A 24855-nucleotide genomic window follows, 5' to 3' on the forward strand; every position below is an offset into this window, starting at 1 on the left:
ATCCGTGTCAAGGATACTGCACCTCTAACTCTGGGTTGAAATACATTTGCTACGTATAAGCAGGGTCAAAGGGATCAATAGATGTATAGTTCACACACTGAAATACTTTTGGTTGAATTTAAACAAAAAAATGACATGGTTCCTGATCCTATCCATCCTGGTCACTCCCAATGAGAACCTCAGCATCCTCATCTCTGCTACCTCTACTTCACTCCGGTTCACTTAACTGTTCAGTCACTTGTTTTGCAGGATACAAATATAAAAGCCTTGGTAGAAACCTTGGTTAGCGTCATTAGTGCCTTCAAGGTCTGACTCTAAGCAAAACGGATGTTAACTGAATCAATTTTTCCCCATAAGAAATAACACAAATCCAATTAATCCATGACAGTAAGCTAATAATAACACATTTTAATAGTTTGACATGCAGAAAACTATGCAAGTGTTCACAAAGACACAATTTGGTAGCGAGATCAACCACCGCCACCACCTTCTGGTTTTGACATTGACTGTTTCTCACCTCAGTACTGTTACCCAAAAACGGCTAGCACCAGCATTTTGTTACAGGAGGTGATAAAAAATCATTGAATTCAAGAAATAACTAGTAACAAAACAGGAAGATGGTGTCCGTGTGGTGTCTTGCTAGCACATTGTGTCTTTGGGAACAGTCGCGCTTTCATTGTATTTCATGTATGTTTTTTTTCTACCTAATTATGCATTTTTGGCCTTGTGCGACTTATACTCCGGAGCGACTTATGTATGTTTTTTTTCTACCTAATTATGCATTTTTGGCCTTGTGCGACTTATACTCCGGAGCGACTTATGTATGTTTTTTTAACCTAATTATGCATTTTTGGCCTTGTGCGACTTATAGTCCGGAGCAACTTATGTATGTTTTTTCTACCTAATTATGCATTTTTGGCCTTGTGCGACTTATACTCCAGTGCGACTTATGTATGTTTTTTTTCTACCTAATTATGCATTTTTGGCCTTGTGCGACTTATACTCCAGTGTGACTTATGTATGTTTTTTTCTACCTAATTATGCATTTTTGGCCTTGTGCGACTTATACTCCGGAGCGACTTATGTATGTTTTTTTTCTACCTAATTATGCATTTTTGGCCTTGTGCGACTTATACTCCAGTGCGACTTATGTATGTTTTTTTTCTACCTAATTATGCATTTTTGGCTTTGTGCGACTTACACTCCGGAGCGACTTATGTATGTTTTTTTTCTACCTAATTATGCATTTTTGGCCTTGTGTGACTTATACTCTGGAGCGACTTATGTATGTTTTTTTAACCGAATTATGCATTTTTGGCTTTGTGCGACTTACACTCCAGTGCGACTTATGTATGTTTTTTTCTACCTAATTATGCATTTTTGGCTTTGTGCGACTTATACTCTGGAGCGACTTATGTATGTTTTTTTAACCGAATTATGCATTTTTGGCTTTGTGCGACTTACACTCCAGTGCGACTTATGTATGTTTTTTTTCTACCTAATTATGCATTTTTGGCTTTGTGCGACTTATACTCCAGTGCGACTTATGTATGTTTTTTTTCTACCTAATTATGCATTTTTGGCCTTGTGCGACTTATACTGCAGAGCGACTTATGTATGTTTTTTTAACCTAATTATGCATTTTTGGCCTTGTGCGACATACTCCAGTGCGACTTATGTATGGTTTTTTTCTACCTAATTATGCATTTTTGGCCTTGTCCGACTTATACTCCAGTGCGACTTATGTATGGTTTTTTTCTACCTAATTATGCATTTTTGGCCTTGTGCGACTTATACTCCAGTGCGACTTACGTATGTTTTTTTTCTACCTAATTATGCATTTTTGGCCTTGTGCGACTTATACTCCAGTGCGACTTACGTATGTTTTTTTTCTACCTAATTATGCATTTTTGGCCTTGTGCGACTTATATTCCGGAGCGACTTATGTATGTTTTTTTCTACCTAATTATGCATTTTTGGCCTTGTGCGACTTATACTCCAGTGCGACTTATGTATGTTTTTTTTCTACCTAATTATGCATTTTTGGCTTTGTGCGACTTATACTCTGGAGCGACTTATGTATGTTTTTTTGACCGAATTATGCATTTTTGGCTTTGTGCGACTTACACTCCAGTGCGACTTATGTATGTTTTTTTTTCTACCTAATTATGCATTTTTGGCCTTGTGCGACTTATACTGCGGAGCGACTTATGTATGTTTTTTTTCTACCTAATTATGCATTTTTGGCCTTGTGCGACTTATACTGCGGAGCGACTTATGTATGTTTTTTTAACCTAATTATGCATTTTTGTCCTTGTGCGACTTATACTCCAGTGCGACTTATGTATGTTTTTTTTCTACCTAATTATGCATTTTTGGCCTTGTGCGACTTGTATTCCGGAGCGACTTATGTATGTTTTTTTTCTACCTAATTATGCATTTTTGGCCTTGTACGACTTATACTGCGGAGCGACTTATGTATGTTTTTTTAACCTAATTATGCATTTTTGGCCTTGTGCGACTTATACTCCAGTGCGACTTATGTATGTTTTTTTTCTACCTAATTATGCATTTTTGGCCTTGTGCGACTTATACTGCGGAGCGACTTATGTATGTTTTTTTAACCTAATTATGCATTTTTGGCCTTGTGCGACTTATACTCCAGTGCGACTTATGTATGTTTTTTTTCTACCTAATTATGCATTTTTGGCCTTGTGCGACTTATATTCCGGAGCGTCTTATGTATGTTTTTTTTCTACCCAATTATGCATTTTTGGCCTTGTGCGACTTATACTGCGGAGCGACTTATGTATGTTTTTTTAACCTAATTATGCATTTTTGTCCTTGTGCGACTTATACTCCAGTGCGACTTATGTATGTTTTTTTAACTTAATTATGCATTTTTGGCCTTGTGCGACTTATACTCCAGTGCGACTTATGTATGGTTTTTTTCTACCTAATTATGCATTTTTGGCCTTGTGCGACTTATATTCCGGAGCGACTTATGTATGTTTTTTTCTACCTAATTATGCATTTTTGGCCTTGTGCGACTTATACTCCAGTGCGACTTATGTATGTTTTTTTTCTACCTAATTATGCATTTTTGGCCTTGTGCGACTTATATTCCGGAGCGACTTATGTATGTTTTTTTCTACCTAATTATGCATTTTTGGCCTTGTGCGACTTATACTCCAGTGCGACTTATAGTCCTGAAAATACGGTATATTTAGAATACCGATGGATTCATGTAGTGTTTTAATAACATGACAGCATGAACACCATTTTGTATGCTAACTGGAGAATGCATGAAAACCGAGGCAAAACTTTCAAAAAAACACGCTAAGCGGGGTACACTAACCGAGGTTCCGCTGTACATGGAGCACAGATTCCTTTGTATCGTCAGTTTCTGCTTTTACCAAAGACAAGACTTAAGTGCGTTGTTCTTTTGCTGCTACTGATGCTAGTCTTTCTACTTGGGATCTCATCCAGCCCGCCTTGTCTTGATGTGTTCCTTACCACATCATTGCATCAGTTAGAGAGCAGTATGTCATAAGAGCTCTGTTCTTCCACCTGACACTTCCCTCGCTTCATCCCTCACCCACTTTCATCCTTTTGCCTCTTCATGCATTTATCTGGAAGCTTCCTTCTTCACTCACCGCCTTGTACTCGCTCAGCTCCATCTGAAGACGAGCTATCTCGGCACGCAGGGCACTGATCTGCTGGCTGGTCTTGTCTTGGTTCACCACCACCTTGTTCTTGATGTTCCGGGCCCGGTTGGCATACTTCAGCGTGTTCAGGGTCTCCATGAAGTCCCGGTCAGACGGACTGACGCAAGCGATCATCACCGTACGACTAGAGAGAAACGGTAATAACAGTAATCAGTGAGGAAGTGAAGGCCTTTGTAAGTACATATATATATCTATATATATATATATATATATATCATACATATATGTACGATATAGGTGCATGCACATACAGTATATACAATATATATGGAAGGGAATGATGTACCTGTTGCCTCCTAATGAGTCCTGCAGCAGCCGAGTGAGTTTGGAGTCTCTGTAGGGAACATGGCCGCCTTTCTTGGTCTGATCTCCTAAAGCGCTGATGACATTTCCCAAGGCTAACTAGCGTGCACACAAACACAGGAATAATAAATGAGTGCTATAATAAACAAACAAAGAATGGTACAATTAAAAAAAAGCAACAGTCGCTCTATTGTGTTTTTTCACAAAGTGATAAATTAATAAATGATAGCTTTTCGTAGTTGAATACAGTCTATTAATAGGAATTCATTTAATAGGAATATTTAAGCGAATTTGACTTCTTGTTAATATTAATAATTAATATTAATTATACAATTAAATCCCAATAACATATTTATTTATTATGTTTTTTATGTGCTTGAGGTGATGATGTAACTCCACACAAATGGATTTCACTTCAGAGTAATTTTAGGCCATAATACCACCACAAGATGGCAGACGTGCATTTGATAAGAGCTCGGCAGAACTAGTGATGGGAAAAATCACATGACAGGAAGAAGAAGTGTTAGAGGTTACGTTCATGGAAAATTGTAAATGGTTCATGGTGTCATATTTGTAAATACATTTTAATTTTGATGTAAAACAACCCTTTTTTGTGTTGTTTATGTTGTGGTGCATTTGTTTAGATATTTGTGTTGTCACAAACCCAAAAATATTTGTGTCAAAGTAAAATTTATGTTGAAATGTATCTTTATCTTTTGCTCCCTTTTCTAGTCGGGAGCTGAAATTTTCCTGAAACTTACCTATGCTAAAAAAAAAAAAAAAATTAAAAATTAAAAATTAAAAATTAAAAATAAAAAATAAAAAATAAAAAATAAAAAATTAAAAATTAAAAATTAAAAATTAAAAATTAAAAATTAAAAATTAAAAATTAAAAATTAAAAATTAAAAATTAAAAATTAAAAATTAAAAATTAAAAATTAAAAATTAAAAATTAAAAATTAAAAATTAAAAATTAAAAATTAAAAACAATTATCTCACAACAGCCACAATAATAACATTGCAATCACACATGCTCTTATTATGTCTACAAATAAAATTCTTGCTAATTAACCATAATAAACGAGAGATGACTGGATGTGTTTCTGCCTCACCAGTCCACAGTTAATGGAAATTCCCTCGCGGGCTCGCTCGCCTGTAGCTCCGGTGCGTTTGAGCCTCTCAGAACCAGCCAGGTCCACAAAATGGAACTTGGCCATCAGAGCTTCAAACTCGGGTTGTTCGATGGCGCTTGAGTCCACGCCATTTAATTCTTCCGTGACCTCATCTCCATTGGGCTGGCAAGGGTGTCGGGCAAGAGACAAATACGAAAGTTAACTCATGTTGCTGGTTTGCACTTGACATCACATCCGGTTGCAGTCGTCGCAGATTCACACAAAAATCCAATATGGATTTTCTCAAATACAATATTGTTATAACTACTTCTATTGTGATTATTATTGTTATTATTACTGTTCTCAGAACGTACGTATAGTTGTCGGATATTTCCGTATCTTTTTGACTGCCTCTACGTCACATTGTTGGAACTAAGGGGGGCACCAATTTACCGATCTTTAAAAGGCCTGTCCTGAAAATTCGATATTGAAAAGCTTCAATATTCCAAATCATATTTGGACAATAACATTGAACAATACCAGTGAAATAATGTAAACTTATCGTTTTAACTGCACATGACGTAGTTCTCTCAACTCTAAATTAAAAGTTTAGAAAATTGCTGTCCAAAATACAAAATAGTTCCTTCCGTGTTATATTTTTCACACAAACAAAAGTTGCACAACAGGATACATTTCAGACCTGATATGAACCTATTAACAAAAATTAAATAAAGTTGCGCAGGTAAATGATCTTAATTTACTTTGATGCTCTTTGTCTAAATTTTATTCATTCTTAAAGCAACAAAAATATTTCACTATTTTCAAAATGTACCGTCTTACCCTTACCTGCCTCTTCTATCTCCTCATTAATCCTAATCCTCCTTCCTCTGCCCGCCGACAGATTTATATTTAAAGCAGATTATGATGAAATTCTGATAAGACTCACAATGAACCTCCCTCTCATGTTTTCTCTTATTTTTTTTTATACCCCCGATCCCGTCATCCTGCAGCGTGGCTCACCATTTGTAGCGGTTGGCAGACTCTCATCTGACAGAGGTGGATGGTGAAGATGGCGTGTGAGCGGGAGCTTTGGGCGTTCATCTGCGTGCTGGCGGTGGTGCGGGACAGAGCGCCGAGCTTCAGACATTGCAGTAGCTGCACACACGGACAAAATGATACATTTATGTTACTGCTTTTCATATCAAATGAAGATAAGACCACACTACTTCTCTTCGGTCTCTCTAAAATGCTCTTCAACTTTGGAGAACAATCCCAGCCCGCGAGAGGAGATATTCAATATTTACACATCGTATTAGAATTTGACATGCATACCACAAAAACGCACGGCTGTGCCCTTGTTGTGTTTTGACATGTTCTTCCTCGTAGGAGCATCAATCTGACTCGCTTGTCTCTCAGCTGTCTTCAGCGTTGGGAATTGAACGCACCAGGCTGTACGCAATAAGACAAAGCGCCAACATTGTCTGCTCCAGTTGAACTATATGCAGTTTTTAAGTTATTACCATGATCGCTCTTTCATAAGTGGCTGGAATTACCGGCTGCCCTCAACATTTGGTTGTTTATCGGCAGGATTTTAGTGCGGGAAAGGACATTTATGTCATTTTTCAACATTATCCTTCATCTCTAAGGTACAAATTCATGAATTTTACTGGTAAAAATACCTGAATTATGAACAAGGTGATCACTCGGCTTAAGAAGAAACAAATTCCCACAGAAAATAATGTCCCAGGGCTGGGGGCGGAGCCACAATTAGGCAAACACAGGCAACTCCCTGGGGCCCCAGGAGTCCCCCAAACGTCTTAAAACATAAAACTGCTTATTGTATTTTTTTAGTAGTATTTAGTATTTATTATTCTTGTCACTTATACAGGAGTACAAGCGAAATTGTGCAATCATCCGTCCATACAGATACAACATACTATGCAGTGAGACAAGGGGTGACAGGACGGGATGATTGGGCGATGAAGGGGGGGGAAGAAGGGGGGGACAACACTAGGAGAGGGGAGGGGGGAAAAAAAACAACAACTCCACTTTTCTTCAATTTAAAGTACGTATTACTGTTTGAGTCTTGCGTAAACTTTCACAAGAGCTGCCCCTCCCTTCTCATGCAATGGACTATTCCATGTTATGCAAATGCTAATTTGTTGGCGCGCCACTCGAGTGGAGCGGAGAAGAGGCAAAGGGTGAGTGGAAAACTTTTTTTTTTTTTTAAATCAAAACTACTATCATCACAGATCTTCTTCTTCTTCCTCTTTTCGCCAAATTGTGTGCTGTCTATGTCCAGTGCCTCCTTTTTGTTTTGAGTGTGTTTGTATTGCTGTTAACGTTTTGTTTTTTAAAAAAAAATTAAGTAATTAAAAATAAAGTATTTTTTTAAAAAAAAAGGAAAAAAAAAAGCAAAAGTATTTAAAAAAAAAAAAGCAAGTAAGACACATTAAACTACAACAACGTACACATATGCACTCACCTCTTCCTCGGAGTGTACAAGTCTCGAAGTGACCCCGGTGGTGTAGATGCTCCCACTTGCATCCTCGTGAATTTTTATATTGGATTTCCTGCTTCGACAGTCTGGGTCTCTGGCGCCATCGAACAAGTCCAGAATCTCCTCATTGTAAAGCTGCAATACGGAGAGAGACGAATATATCGATATATATCAAATATATTTACCCAGTAGGTCAAAAGAGTGGCCTAATACACAAATGAGGCCAAAGGTCACAGGTCAGTTAAAGGCTCAGCTACCAAACACACACACACATGTGTTTACCATCAACAGAGATAACCTTTTAACCTTGGGAAGAATACTCCAGCAACAGAAAGCAACAGCAAAAAAAAACAATGATATTATTGCAGTAATAACATTCATTTAAACATAATCAAATCACGTATCCATGCTTTTACCGACATGTAGAGGAAGTAAACACAGAAACCTTAGCTGGCATTTTATCTCATTGCACCGAGACAGGCTTCCGTCTTTCCTACTTATCATCGCTCTTATTCGTCTTCCAGCCCGACGTGATGAAGACTTACGCCAGACGTAATCGCCAACCTTCGTCAGGCGGCACCAAGCACAGCCGACTCCTGGCCGTCTGTCATCAGCTTGTCACTTCCTTTTTGTGGAAGAGGGGGCTGATTCCCCCGTTTCCCCTTTTCGTCTCATCTGGTTAGCGTTAGCGAGGGCCATGCCACCAAACACACGCTTAAGACTCAATCCCGTCCAATCAAGTACCTCCAGAAACTGGGCGCTGACTTTGAATTCAGGGGGCTGGGTGCCGGCCTCCTTGGCGTGCTCCTTCCTGATCTCGATGCCTTCAAAGAGCTGATGAACAGCACGCGGGATGATGCCCTGCTCCAGTGGGCTCAGGTTCACGTCGAAACCAGTCCCCATGGTGTAGGTCTTCCCTGAGCCGGTCTGCGTAGAGCACAGTCAACGTTAATTATTTATCCCAAACAAAAAAACATTGTGGGCTGCACGGTGGATGAGTGGTTAGCACCGAGTTCAATCCCACCCTTTTTTTTTTTTTTTCCCTCCGGGTACTCCGGTTTCCTCCCACATTCCAAAAACATGCTAGGTTAATTAGCCACTCCAAATTGTCCATAGGTATGAATGTGAGTGTGAATGGTTGTTTGTCTATATGTGCCCTGTGATTGGCTAATGGCCACCAGTTCAGGGTGGACTCCGCCTCTCGTCCCAAGACAGCTGGGATAGGCTCCAGCACCCCCCGCTACCCTCGTGAGGATAACCGGTAGAAAATGAATGAATAAATTAATATTATTAGAGACCTCCAGACATGAAATAACACCCCTATAGTCACTTTTACACACATTTATAGTAAACATAACAGAAAATAATACATATAAGGCATAAACAATTAAGACATAAATAATATTTACATTTTTTGGAATGTTTATGTTTGGTTCCTCCCACATTCCAAAAACATGCTAGGTTAATTAGCCACTCCAAATTGTCCATAGGTATGAATGTGAGTGTGAATGGTTGTTTGTCTATATGTGCCCTGTGATTGGCTAATGGCCACCAGTTCACGGTGGACCCCGCCTCTCGGCCAAAAGACAGCTGGGATAGGCTCCAGCACCCCCCGTGACCCTTGTGAGGAAAAAGCAGTAGAAAATGAATGAATGAAAAAAAACATTGTGGGCTGCATAGTGGATGAGTGGTTAGCGCAAACCTCACAGCTAGGAGACCTGAGTTCAATCCCACCTTTGGTCATCGCTTTTTGGAGTTTCCATGTTCTCCCCATGCATGCGTGGGTTTTCTCCGGGTACTCCGGTTTCTTCCCACATTCCAAAAACATGCTAGGTTAATTAGCCACTCCAAATTGTCCATAGGTATGAATGTGAGTGTGAATGGTTGTTTGTCTATATGTGCCCTGTGATTGGCTGGCCACCAATCCAGGGTGTAGAAGACAGCTGGGATAGGCTCCAGCACCCCCCGCGACCCTCGTGAGTATAAGCGGTAGAAAATGAATGAATGAATGAAAAACTGATTGTGGAACTTTATTTCTGTCCTGTACAGAACTGCAAACTGAAATCAGAGAAATACCACGAAATGTAGCAAGCGTATCTAAGAGTCAAACTGCCCCCCTCCCCCCCCAAAAAAAACTGCAATTTCAGCATGCTGGAAGAAAGTATATTTTACAAATACAGCTTGTACTAGAATACTGCACCTGCATCAACAGACATAAAAAAAAACCCAAATAATCCAAACAGTTTTTTGGACAAACACACATCCTGGGTGATCCGATCACACGCTGACGCTGCAGGTGGGGCTACACCAAGAGAATTCAGAGAGAACATTTATTTAGCTACATGGATGAAAATGTGTTAAAAGCCTCGAATAAAGCAGACTAAAGGTTTCCCTAACAGGGATCGCTCAACGCCACGCTTGTTACGCCTGCACGACTCACCTGCCCATAAGCAAACACGGTGGCATTGTAGCCCTCGAAGCAGCCCTCGATGAGCTTGTGCACGCACGCTTGATAGATGTTTGGCTGCTCCGAGTCCACATCGAAAACAAAATCGTAAGTGAAGGCCTTGTCCTTTCCCAGGAGGACCTGCGGCTCTCCGGGTGTGACCAGCGTGCACACATGGCAGCCCTCAATCTTCTCCTTCGCCATCTGAGGACGGATCCTGAAAGGACAGAGACAGACGCACAGATTAGTGAATGAAATATTATTATTTACAGTGTCAATCATGAATATGGGATGGGCGTGATGCTGTTTTCATGAGGAATTGAAATCAATTCTAATTACCTAAACACCTTAAGTACTTCTGCAGAGTAGTATTCAATATTAATACATTTCATTATTTTCAGATTCCACTTGTACTTCTGTATAAGTGACAAGAATAAAGTCTCGGCTCAGCTCTGTCTCATTTAGAGCATAAAAAACCCGTCTATGGATTTCTAAATAGATTTTTACCACTATTAGAGCCCTGTAGGCATGAAATAACACCCCTATATTCTCCTTTACACACCTATTAGTTTTTGTTTACGATGCATTGCTCAGCTATACTGTGAAGGTGACTGGATGACTACCGGGACATAAAAGACGGCCACTATAGCATGCTACCAAGCTAACTAGTTAGCCTAATTTTTTTTTTTACTTAAGTACGGGTAACTTAAGTATGTAAGTATGTAGTATGTAGTAGTATTAAGTATGCCGTAACTTAAGTAACAGAGTGGTAAAGAAGGACATAAGTAAGAAGCCATCATCTTACCACTTCCACACGGAATAGGAGGAGAACTTATTTTTTCACAGTCATGTCTGGCAGTGTGAATGTAATGTAATGTAATTTTAGTTCTCATTAATGTAACATTACTGATGACCAGTGACCAGAATACTACACATGTGGCGAAATCTCATCACACGAGATCCCGCGAGATTCAAATTCTTATATGATAAAATCCGAACAGGGCAGCCAGAACTGAGGTATTGATACTGTGAATGATGATGCGGTAATACGGAAGTTGACTTATGATCTGCCATCAATAAAGGTGAGGAATCCGCCCAGCAGGCGAGACGTCTGAAAGCTAACCTCCGATTTGATGAGTCTGAAACAACACGAGGCTTTGAACGCACCGCAGACCCAAAGTGAACAAAGACGCTCACATATTGATGATGGCGTAATAAAAGCAAAAGTGCATCATGCAACTGCTGAGGGGAGCGTAGTCGCATCACAAGGACAAACACAGGAACAAATAGTGCACACACAGCACAAAAAAAGTCTTGTACTATTAAGAACAGGACTTGAACAGGACCCCCCCACACACTAAAACTAATCCCTCTTTCAGTACTTCACAGGATCATCACCGAGAAAGAACTGGATGAGATTCTGCAGAAAAGCACTGACTTGTGATAACCTTGGGACAATGTCATGGAAGCACACACCTCATTGAAGGTCGTTCAATATAATTATTTGTTGGTTTGCCGTATGGTTAGTCATTGCGTATAAAAATGACAGGTCGGATTCTTCAGTAGAGTCTAGAGCAGGGGTCTCAAACACGCGGCCCGCGGGCCAAATGTGGCCCCCAGGACACTAGTTTGATATGGATGCTGTATGGTATCATGTACCCAGAAAAAATTATTACGTTTGATTCATGTTCATGTTAAAGGTTAAATAACTGTTAATAGTTATCCTCCCTATCCGTGTGGAAGTGGTAAGTTTTTGGCTATTTAAGTTTAAAGGAAATAACGTGAAGGCTACCGTTTAAGTCGCTAGCTCTCTAGTTTGCGAGTTAGCATGTGTCTCAAGACCCTGCAGTTGCGCAATATGTTGTAAATAAAAAGTATAAATGTGACTATAGTCGTGTTTTGTCATGTCTACAGGGCTCTAATAATGCTTTGTTCATTTTAATATGAAAAAAATCATTTGTCTACCCACCAACTTTATGTGGTTTATTAAGTTTTTATTATTTACCGTTTTATTATTATTATTATATTTATTTATTACTGTAAAATAAACAAAATTAAAAAATAAAATTCTGCATGATTTGTGCCGATATCAAATCGAAGTAATAGACAAGGCTGTAATAGTTCTCCTAGCCTTCAATGCCAGATGCGATCCGTTCCCTTGCTGCCTTGTCTGCTGTTGAGATCAGGCCCCAGCAATTCGAAAGAACGCAACTAAAAGTGCATGAAAGACAAAAGTTCATGTTTCCTCAAAGAAGACGAGTCCCGGCACCACATCAATACAAGTCAAAAATATTTACCATCATTGTCAAAATCAAGACACACGTATCTCACTGCTAACGTTCATGCACCTGAACGCCTGATTAGACTTTGCCAGAAAACTAGAACATCTTCTGGAACCAGATTCTTCGGACAGAAGAAAGAAGAGCTGGGAAGAGAAAGTAGAGAGGAGGAGGACAGGAGGAGATGATGATCCAAAGCATGCCAAATCACGTCTGACATACTGTACACGATGGAGGCCGTGTTGTGACACGGACATGTATGGCCGCTAATGGAGCATGCTCACTGAGGCCTCGGGATGACATGGCTGCTGACAGAAGTAAGAAGGTGAATTGGAGGGTGCCCCGGGTTTGACGTTAACAAACAACGATGACACGAAACGCTAACAACAACTGAAGACTTTGGCTGTGTTCGAAACTTTTTGAGTATGCAGTGTGTCTACACTGGCAGTATGCTATTTTTGAGTACTACTCACACTGAGCAGCAGGATGGACCATACAATGTCAAGCAAGATATATTGCAAGTTTTCGCTTCCTGTTTTCAAAGTAAAAGTAGTGATTTATCACTATGGTGAAGTGCGTTGCTTGCTCCGGCTAGCTTAAATTTTGCCGAATTCGTCTGAACAAAATTGTAAACAGTTGGTATTTGGTAACGGTAACGGTTTTATTTCATTTGAACATGCATCCGATTCCAATTGAGTGCATCCCATAATCAGTTCCCAGTTCCACATGTCCAAAAGGAGTAGGAAGAAGCAAAGCTTATTAAATCCTACCCAATCACTAACTGTTACATTTGTTCACTTCCTGCTTTCCATAATACAGTTTGTTTGTTTTTTTTTTTAATTTTTGAATTTTTTGTCCCATACCGAAGTACGAGGTGATAAATGATTTGGACAAATAAATGGCACACTCGGGATCTAAATGGCCACTTTCTCGCCTGATTAAAAAAAAAAAAATATATATATATATATATAATATATATGAAATAATGTACAATAATAAAATATAATAATAAAAAAGTGATGAATTTAAAGAGTTTAGAGCTAAAGTGAAATCAGCTTCAGCCTCTTATTAAATCCTACCCCTCCATCTGGTACTTTTACAATCAGTAACTGTTACATTTGTCCACTTCCTGCTTTCCTAATATAATTTAATTTAGTTTTTTTTTAAATTAATTTTTATTTTTCAAATTATTTTTTAAATCTTTTTTTTTTATTGTTAGAACTTGCCTTCCAAGAGGACATAATGTCTGTTACTGGTACTTTTACAATCAGTAACTGTTGCATTTGTTCACTTCCTGCTTTCCATAATACAGTTTAAGGTTGTTTTTTTTTTTTTTTAATAATTGTGATTGTGATTTCAGCTCAGGTAGGAGCGCAATGCATTGTGGGTTATGTGGGATTGAGTATGCCGTATAGAGTGTGGATAGTATGGACATGGAAGTATGTTGTAGTTAGTATGCGGTTTCGAACACAGCCTCTCTTTTTATTATTTTCTTATTTCATATATTTGCACGAGTGAGTCATCACATTTTTATTCATTATATTTAATTTTCCATTGTCATTAAAAAAAAAGACAGCATCTCTGACACGTAATTACTCTGTGCTCAAGAGGCGTTCAATGACACACAATTACACATTGTGACTCTCTTTGTGACTCCAAATTGTCCATAGGTATGAATGTGAGTGTGAATGCTTGTTTGTCTATATGTGCCCTGTGATTGGCCGGCGACCAGTTCAGGGTGGACCCCGCCTCTCGCCTGAAGTCAGCTGGGATAGGCTCCAGCATAACGAGCGACCTTAATGATGTAATGGACTATCATTGTGAGTTTCTACAAAAATGTATGCATCGTGGGTCGGGAAAACAAAACCTAATTGCATCAAAACAAAAACTTTTCCTTTCACTTTTGCAAAATAAAGTTTAATTTAAAAAAAAGCATCCTTCAAAAAAAAGTCCATCTCTGTAAATAACTGAATAATGTAACATCTCGACATCCTCCGCTTGAAATGAGGATAGACAAACATGTCTGCCACATGCACGTACTCACACACACACAAAGGGAAACAAACACAATGATGGAAGTCAGCGTGTCCACGGGGAGAAGAATGGAGAAGCTATTTATACTCATTTCACACACACACACACACACACACCAGGCTTAGCTGCACCAACAAAGGACAGGATCCATAACATTGATTGAAAGAGCAAACATCTCTCACACACACACACACACACTCACTAAAGGACATTTAACATCTAGAAATAACCCCCCCCAAAAAAACAGTTAATGTCTGAATGAGAGAAAGGGCATCAAAAAATACAAATAATAAGCAGATTGGCATTTTGCATCGTGCAAATCTTATTTATGCAGGAAACAGACAACATATCCTACAGCCTCAACACACACACACACACACACACACACAGTCAGAAAGTCATTACACACACGCTTCAAGGGAATTCCCTTATTAGACTAATTATCAAACTGAATAGTGTTAATTAGGAACAGTCTGGAGAAATGCAAACAAACACTAATTGTGCCTCATCAAACCTTGAAAGTGGTGAAAGTCAAGGAAGATGTGGAGCATCCTGAGGGCAACATGAGGGACGTGCATGTACTGTCCCGTATGTACTCCGGGAAGCTACCACTACTGTGTTGGCCGGTGACTTGAAATTTCTCACACAGTCCAATGCCGTCTATAACACCCGTTGTGACTTCAGTGTGTTTAAAACACGTCTGATGAGTAAGCTTTTTGAAAATCATGGCGGCCATTGATCAGAATATATTTGCACGGTCCCGGGAAAGACTTAACGCTAATGGCACAGACGTCATTGACTATTTTTGTCATGATTATAAAGCAGAGATGACCGATTCCAAGGGCCACAAAGTGAAAAATCTATAAATTTTAATTTTATAAATGAGTTAAAACGATACTATATAGATATGTTAAGATGGTATATACACAACCATATTTTGAGTTTCACTGAAAATGTTCACCATACTTTTGCCTCCACTTTAACAAACTAGACAATTTGCACATTTGGATGTACAGAAAAAGCCTGCAGGCATTGTTGGCTCACCTTCCGTGCATGTTTTATTGAGTGTGATGGCGAAATAACCTACCATGGGGCCAAAGGCAGTTCCAAGTGCCAGCAAGTTGACAAAGAAGGTGAGAAGATCTATTGAATTTGATGAAGTACACGTGGGGTCTGGGACTGATTCTATCTGTATATTTATATTTATATTATATATATATATATTTTTTTTTTTTGCTTTTTTCTACATTTGATGTTTTTTTTTATTTTTTTGGTTTATATTTACATTTATATTTTTTGCTTTTTCTACATTTGATGTTTTTTTAAATTGTTTATATTTATATTTATTTGCTTTTTTTGTTTTTGCTTTTTTCTATATTTGATGTTTTTTTACATTTTTTTGGTTTATATTTATATTTTTTGCTTTTTCTACATTTGATGTTGTTTTTTTAAATTATTTATATTTATATTTATATTTATATTTATATTTATATTTATATTTATATTTATATTTATATTTATATTTATATTTATATTTATATTTATATTTATATTTATATTTATTTGCTTTTTTCTATATTTGATGGTTTTTTTTTACATTTTTTTGGTTTATATTTATATTTATATATTTTGCTTTTTTCTACATTTGATATTGTTTTTTTTACATTTTTTTGGTTTATATTTATATTTATATATTTTGCTTTTTTCTACATTTGATATTGGTTTTTTTACATTTTTTTTGGTTTAATTGTATTGTTAGAATGTGCCACAAACAAAGAAAACAAGCTTTGGGCCATTTTGCCATTTGGATGCTCCTATTATAAAGCTATGAGGGTATCTGTATGGTAGCACGACTTCCATAGCATTTTGGCCAACACTCATCGAAGGGGGGGGGGGTCACAAATTTGACTGTATTTGTGACCCAAATTAATGAAATCACCAAGCTTTTCAATATTATCTTTAAAACTGATGGAAAGACAAATTAATTAAATTATCGTCATAAAACATCATTCATTCATCTAAGTCTTGTTCATTTTTGGAAAGGCAGAATTATTGACAAACGGAAAAAAAGGGTCCCAAGAGTGTACACCCTTTCTAATCATTACATCGACCACACAAGTCAATGCTATGAATGCTAATGTAGCCTCCGCTCCACATGACTCCTTCGGCTGGGCCGGTTCAGGAGGCTCCGGTTGCCTTGGTAACGACAGAAGCCGTTCAGGGACTGCTAATGTTTATTGACTAATCAGTGTGCACCTTGCATTTGCTTTACACCACTCCAACACAATTACTCTCTAGTGCTGCACAAATCACTAAATGAAATTGCACCGTCATCCTCATGCGACAATCTGGACCGCGTGTTCGATTTCGAACCCGCATCGTAACCAAGAACTACTCAGTGTTACTTCCTGTGTGTTTTTGTGCTGATTCAACGTTCAAAGCAACAAACTGGTGATAACCAAAGAGTACTTTTCCCTAACGTAAATACTTCACTAAAGACCAACACACATGTACACACACACGCTCACAAAGGCCGAGTTAATCGTATTCACTTGAGCTGTGAGTGTTTCCGAGCTCTGTTGTTTGTCAGCTGGCACAGGAAGTCTGCTACCGCTTCATACGACACTCGGCCCATTTAGGCCAAAATAAGGCCCACAAACACGGACATAAATCCTTCCATTCAGGGCTGCTGGAATAATCGTTCCCAGTCTCTTTCTTCTTGTGTTATCTTCTTTTATCGTCCATGAAGTTTCATTCTGTTGATGTACTTTATGGTCCCACCCCCCAACCCCAACCCCCAACCCCTGCTTGGTCCTTCAGTGCACTGGCCAGCAAAAACACCAGCAAAAAGTCCAGTGTGGACTTTTCTTCGCCTAGCTTGCTTTCTTCCAATACATCACATATAACGAGCATAGAAAGTAAGAAAAAAACATTTCGGCAGCAATAAAACACACAGGTGATGCAATAGTGGGGACGGAGTGGGATATTTGGACGTCTGCATACTGGTAAAGAATGAAAACAATGATCTTTTTCAGATAACATGCTACAAAGAGTTTCTCACTGCTCCGGGTTGGTGGGTGGGTTGGTGGGTGGGTGGGTGTGGACCAAACAGTAACCCAACAAAAACATTGTCAAAGAGGACCCAGTTCTCTTTCTGATGGAGCCGTGTTCGATTCACCCTAAATGGTGTAGACTTAATACATATAACTTGATCTTTTTTAACTTAATGCTACTGATTTAGAGCCTAGATACATACTCCCCCGGTAGAGTATTTGAGTAAGGAAATCAAACAATGCACAACGATGAGCCAATTCAAGAAACAATACAAGCAGTTGATGTTTGCTAAATACAAGGATGAAGAGTCTTGAACCAGTCATGATGTGCTATATATATCACTATATTGACACGCACTATGGTACCCATTATGGCATTGGATGCTCATATCACCCAGTACTTCGGTACGAGGTGCATTATTTAAAAAAAAAAAAAAAACTGTATTAAACTGTATTATGGAAAGCAGGAAGTGAACAAATGCAACAGTTACTGATTGTAAAAGTACCAGTAACAGACATTACGTCCTCTTGGAAGGCAAGTTCTAACAATAAAAAAAAATAATCTAAAAAATAAAAATTTATTTAAAAAAAAAAAACCTTATTAAAAGCAGGAAGTGAACAAATGTAACAGTTAGTGATTGTAAAAGTACCAGATGGAGGGGTAGGATTTAATAAGAGGCTGAGGCTGATTTCACTTTAGCTCTAAACTCTTTAAATTCATCACTTTTTAATTATATTTTATTATTGTACATTATTTCATATATATTATATATATATATATATATATTTTTTTTTTAATCAGGCGAGAAAGTGGCCATTTAGATCCAGAGTGTGCCATTTATTTGTCCAAATCATTTATCACCTCGTACTTCGGTATGGGACAAAACAAAAAAACAAAACTTAAACTGTATTACGGAAAGCAGGAAGTGAACAAATGTAACAGTTAGTGATTGGGTAGGATTTAATAAGCTTTGCTTCTTCCTACTCCTTTTGGACATGTGGAACTGGGAACTGATTATGGGATGCACTCAATTGGAATCTGATGCATGTTCAATTGAAATTAAACCATTACCATTACCATTACCATTACCATTACCATTACCATTACCATAGTAGACTAATTTTAGTAGGGGGGTTGGTGAATAAAAATTAAAAACAATCAGCCTGTAACACTCGCAATAACGAATGGAGCAGAAAGAAGAATATGAAGTTGTTCATTGCTCCGTGTGCATCATATGAACAAATAAGTACATTTTGTTTATTTTCATTCATATTTGCGTTGGGGGCATTTTTAAGTGTGCAGGACTTGAGCGTGTGAGTCCCCACGGTCATTTATTAACAAGCATACCGGTATCACACACACCACAGCCAGCATTAACACAGCTCATGAGTTCATTGTAAAAAGAGTAGGATTCACACCTACAACAACGCCAAGCGAGGTTTATAGTGTTTACCCTTGAAGGTCGCATGCATGCGGATGTGAATCTGCATATTTATTTGCCAAAGCTAAATGCAGGATGACAGCTGTGACGGTTCTCACTGTTAAATCTAAAGTACTCGTGTTTATTTACCAAACACGAAGGTGTGAATACACCAGTACACCAATACACCAGTACACCAGCAACACCTCAAATCATACACAGGCTTATTTATTATTTATTCTTATTCATTTGTATGGCCTACAACTTTAAGTTCCTCGTCTCCAATTAGCCTTTCTTCTTCTATTTTTAGGTCCATGAAGTTAATGGACCTAAAAATAAAAAATGTGGCTAATATCACAAAAAAAAACTATTTTTTTGAGGAGGGTATTGTGACTAATACAAGCAATGTTAAAATACTATTATGCAACACACATTACAGAACAGTCTAATGAGTTATTAAGCAATTATGTAAATATTAAAGTCACATTTGAGTGCCGTTTTTGTGTTTTTTTTTATGTTTTTTTTGTAAAAGTTATGATCTGTTTGCTCCTGTCACACCTCCACTGTTAAAAGTACCACAGATACAAAACCGTGTGCCGTGTGTTCATGCAGTAATGCTCTTTGTACTTGTACTTTTATCTCTGTAGCGTGCTCAAGGGTACCCGGCTCAGAGAAACACTCGCATGAACACAAAAGGAAAGCTAAACAATACGATGAAACGGATCAGGGATATAACGTGGCAAACGGTAAAGATTGTTTCACATGAAAAGACCTGAGAACACAGGAAATTGAATTTGGGGGTGTTTGATCTCAGGGCGTATCGATGACTGAGGGATGAAACTAGAGAAGCCCTCGGGTGCAGTCGTGGCAAAATGGCTCAACTACGGCGTTGCTACGTTGTCATGAATATGCTAGGCATTACTTTAAGTGCGTATTTGAACCAACCTACCTTGGAGTCCACTGGGCGGCGCCAGTTGGTGCTAGTTTACGCCAATGCAATTTGCTGTGGCGCCTAGTGTCGCCAATAAGGTGCCTATAGTGGCGTGCAGTGGCTCAAACTGCCTCCCAACTGGCTTGTGGTGGCTCGTAACGGCGGCAAAAAATTAGTTTGGCGGCAATTTTTTTTAAAAAAGTTTAAAATCTTCATTGCGCCAATTGTTTGATGCAAGTAATGCGCGAAGTGATCACCAAGTGGGACCAAATGTCACAAACAATCCACCAATTGGAATCCACTGGAATGTAATGGCACGAGCCAAGTTGCGCCAGTGATGCTAGGAGTCCACTGGCCGGCGCCAGTTGGTGCCAGTTTACGCCAATGCAATTTGCAGTGATGCCTAGTGTCGCCAATAAGGTGCCTATAGTGGCGTGCAGTGGCTCAAACTGCCTCCCAACTGGCTCGTGGTGGCCCGTAACGGCGGCAAAAAATGAGTTTGGCGGCAAATTTTTTTTAAAAAGTTTAAAATCTTCATTGCGCCAATTGTTTGATGCAAGTAATGCGAGAAGTGTTCACCAAGTGGAACCAAATGTCACAAACAATCCGCCTATTGGAATCCACTGGAATGTAATGGCGCGAGCCAAGTTGCGCCAGTGATGCTAGGAGTCCATTGGCCGGCGCCAGTTGGTGCCAGTTTACGCCAATGCAATTTGCTGTGGCGCCTAGTGTCGCCAATAAGGTGCCTATAGTGGCGTGCAGTGGCTCAAACTGCCTCCCAACTGGCTCGTGGTGGCTCGTAACGGCGGCAAAAATTGAGCAAGAAAATTTCAAAATGTTTACAATCTTCGTCGCACCAATTGCTTGAGTCAAGTAATGCGCAAAGTGTCCACCAAGTGGAAGCAAATGTCACAAACAATCCGACAATTGGAATCCATTGGAATGTAATGGCACGAGCCAAGTTGCGCCAGTGATGCTCGGAGTCCACTGGGCGGCGCCAGTTCATGCCAGTTCGCACCAAAGATTGTGATTGGCGCACAGCGAGCCACTACACGGCAATCACATAGTCTTTGGCACCAACTGGCACCAACTGGTCCCAACTGGCACCGGCCCAGTGGACTCCTAGCATTAAGAATTCTACATTTAATCAAAGTTACGAGACTTAACAGATCAAAACACGTAACTTTTTATGCATCATCGTTAATAATAATCTTGGGTCTGCTCCAAGCACGTATCCTACTACAGTGCACCATGGCGGCCACAGCAGGTGGCCCCCTTTGCTCCATACTCTGGTTCTCCTGACCTCCGAAGCGGCACCGGGGCTTCCCAGAGAGCGTGTCTGACAGGAAGTGGGAATGTGGCGACCATAACTTTGGGCTTTATAACACCAGAGGATATCCGTGTTGACAATTTAACAACATGGTGGCCATATTTAGCCAGCAGGGGAGCGCATTAAAAGTGAAAGGGAGGAAATGTTTCTTGCATCATGCATTTATTCAGTAATTAAATACAAGCGGTACACAAAGATGAAGTATCCGCCATGCAGGACTTCCACCTCTGATTGTGAAGCAGATACTACTCCTTTGTACCTGCATTCCTAGTGAAACAAGGTGTGGCCCAGGGGCCATCTGTGGAACATGGCTCGTTGCAGAAATAAGAATAAGATCATAACATATAGTATGAATTGCCTTAAATACGTGTCACAAAGGTCCAATTCCACCACTTTACAGTGTGGAAGATGATATATTACAAGAAATATTATTATTATTAAATATTATCATAACAATTGTTTATTTGGTCAACAAAAATATAGAAATTAATATAATTTGGTGTCAATTTGTGGAACAATAAACATTTAAAAACCCTCTTTGAATCAGGTTTGAATTATCTCACAACAGGCACAATAATAACAACATTAATAATAATAATAATAATAATAATAATAATAATAATAATAATAATAATAATAATGATAAAATAATAATAATAATTATTATAATAACAAAACGGGCTACTGTTGCAGCCATAATCCAACAAAAAGATAACTCAGACCACTTGACATCACTTCCTGTCCACACGCCTGGAATATATTTACTTCAAAACAAACAAGCACAAGTTTTATTTATGTCTTAAATGTCTTATTTACTTAATTAAAACCTGTATTTACAAGGAAAATATTACATTTTTAAAGAAGAAATCCCACTTTGAGGAAATTCACTTATCACGCCTGGGTCTGCAACCAATTAACCGTGATAATCGAGGGATTGCTGTAAAAGATAATAACACGGTGCTTTAGTAAAACTGAGATTTAATCACATACCATTATCATAATTAGTGTTTTTAATCCTAATTACTTTTAGAAATGAGGTCTTTTGCCACATCCTTAATGGAACTGACTGCTTTCATTAATTAAAGATTGTTTGCTAGAGGCAAATGACTAGATTAAAAGGTGAATGTTTGTTATTATTATTATTATTATTATTATTATTGAGCCACTGTAGATACCATATATCAGTGCTGCATTGATTTCCTGGACCATCCGTGTAGTGTAGTGTAGTGTAGTGTAGTGTAGTGTAGTGTAGTGTAGTGTAGAGTGTGTACATAAATCAAGTGCATCCCAACCTCTAATTGATATACTCTCCGCTTGTAGTATTTGGTTTTTTAACACCATTCAATGCAAATCATGCACACATAGTCGAAAATAAGACGAAAAACAGAATATTTATACATCATTGATGGGCAATCTGACCTTTCACAAAGCCCGCATGCTAAAACTAAACATGGTTCTCACCTCCCCAGACGGTGGTCCCCGCAGCCCGGGGCCCTGTCAGCCATCGGCAACGGACCAAAAAGAGATAGCAGCGCTCACATTCTCCGTGCTCATTGATTTGACTGCTTGTGTTGGCGTGAATCGTAGCTAGCTGGAGCACAAGCGAGCGAACTGGTTCATCCACGTCAACGCGGGCTTTTTCTTAACCCAGACGGACTTCAGGGCCGGAGTTGTCCTACATTGTCTGGGATTGCAACTTCGCTCGCTCGCCATCCGCATCAATCCATTTATTTCCAAAAGACACAATCTGTCAAGTTGACTTTAAAGCCTGTCTTAACGTACCACGTGGCGGGGTTCTCTCCGCCGTGCTTGTAATTAAAAGAGCGGAGGGGTCGTCCGTGTGGCGTGACAACGATGAGGCCGCCAACGCTCAAATGACAACGATTTGACGGACACTTAAAGGGTTCGAATAACCCCTCTATGCTAATAATAATAATAATAATAATAATAATGCACATCCGAGTCAAACACACACTTTACATCTTAAAAGTGTAGAGTCATATACTGTAATTAAGCCAATTTTAATAAAGTAATCATTACTATTAGCATCGTTCATAAAAATGAATCAATCAATCGGATGATCATCAGTCACGGACACGTCAGTGTGCATCATCAGACCCGATTCTGGGTCAATCCCCCTCATTTCCGCTGCCTCCCCCCTTTGTCTGCCCCGCCTGCTCATCCACAGGGGAGGGAGGGGGGGATAAGGCATAAAAAAAAAAATTCAAATTAGCATCCTACGCTACATTTTCATGACAGATGGGCTTGTCAAGGTCAGAGAGGTGCCGATTTCTGCTCTAGTCTAATTAACTTAGTTAATAAGATTGCTTACCCGTTCGGAACGTGGGTACTTTATGGAATCATTGGAAATATAAGCGCTTCTGGCTATCGTGTCGAAGTACTATTGAATGAAAAAGTATACAGTACCCAAGTGTAAATTGGGGTTGGGTATTTACAAATTAGACAAGTGAGAGTTGTTATGAATGTCAAATGATTGACATTACGAAAAGTAAACGCATCGACAACCCGGAAGTCGCACAAACACCTCCCAGCATTTCTTGTTCGTTCAGCCATCTTGGATTATCAATCCATAAAAGTCATCTAAAAAGCTCTGCAACAAACTCAGCTCTGCAAAGGTTATTGTATTTGATGATTCCCAGCTAGAGAAAAATCTTTTCATCCGTCAACAGCATTCCACACGGGACTGTTTCCACGCAGCAGAGTGGGCGTGGAATCAATTAAAAACCCTTTTGGCGGGAAGCACAAATCCAAGGGAATACAGCTGGAATAGTGTAGATTGTGGAAAATCTAAAAAGTTTAAAAAGTTAATGCAGGTTATTGTGTGTAGCTGCTCTATAGAAAACCACAACTCAATACAAAGGGTCGAAAAATTTGCATAATAGTATAAAACCCTTTGAAAGTATATTTTAGAAGCTTTTTGTGAACTCTGAGGCCGTAAAAACATGGGGTACACCCTGGACTGGTGGCCAGCCAATCACAGGGCACATATAGACAAACAACCATTCACACTCACATTCATACCTATGGACAATTTGGAGTCGCTAATTAACCTAGCATGTTTTTGGAATAGGGGAGGAAAACGGAGTACCCGGGGAGAACACGCAAACGCCACACAGAGATAGTCGAGGTTGGGATTGAACTCAGGTATCCTAGCTGTGAGGTCTGCGCGCTAACCACTCGACCACCGTGCAGCCCCGCGTAAAAACAGGACATTATAAAAAGTATTCAACCAAGTAGACTACATGTTGGCAAAAACACCAGTGTGAACGGTTGCGACCAATCCACGGTGTACCCCGCCTCTCGCCCCAAGACAGCTGGGATAGGCTCCAGCATGCCTGCGACCCTTGTGAGGATAAGCGGTATAGAATGTTATTTCACCGATATTCCATTGTTGCGTTACGAGGGCAACATTTCCAAAACATACACAGACAACAAACTCCAGTAGTGATTAAGCTACTTAGCATTGAAGCTAATTATGGGCCAGCTGGTCAACACACTTCTGTTACTACACATTTGCAGACCCTTTAACATATGTTTCATCACAACTTAACACCCAACCACAGCTGACATTAATCCTAACAAAATCTTTACCCACAACCCTCACTGCACCCAAACCCCCCCCCCACGGAAGCATGCACGCCACCCCTTCAAATCTCCAGTGAAGCATGCATAGTACACAATATGTCCCAATCCCAGG

The 24855-nt window shown here is 39.2% G+C and overlaps 1 protein-coding gene across 5 annotated transcripts in view; it reads right to left on the bottom strand.

Annotated features, from left to right (window-relative positions):
• Positions 1-24855, bottom strand: part of kif21b (kinesin family member 21B) — a 72746-nt gene that overhangs the window by 38357 nt on the left and 9534 nt on the right. For all 5 annotated transcript variants that reach the window (XM_058055334.2, XM_058055337.2, XM_058055335.2 and 2 more), the window contains exons 2-8: positions 10084-10306; positions 8388-8570; positions 7629-7778; positions 6164-6298; positions 5144-5326; positions 4015-4130; positions 3657-3852 (exon numbers count right to left, since the gene is read on the bottom strand). In XM_058055334.2, the coding sequence (XP_057911317.2) occupies positions 3657-3852; positions 4015-4130; positions 5144-5326; positions 6164-6298; positions 7629-7778; positions 8388-8570; positions 10084-10306 (1186 nt within the window). The remainder of the gene's footprint in view (positions 1-3656; positions 3853-4014; positions 4131-5143; positions 5327-6163; positions 6299-7628; positions 7779-8387; positions 8571-10083; positions 10307-24855) is intronic.

The sequence above is a fragment of the Doryrhamphus excisus genome, linkage group LG18, assembly GCF_037039965.1.
Source record: "Doryrhamphus excisus strain RoL-2023G ecotype Guam linkage group LG18, RoL_Dexc_Guam_v1.1, whole genome shotgun sequence".
Lineage (NCBI taxonomy): Eukaryota > Metazoa > Chordata > Actinopteri > Syngnathiformes > Syngnathidae > Doryrhamphus > Doryrhamphus excisus.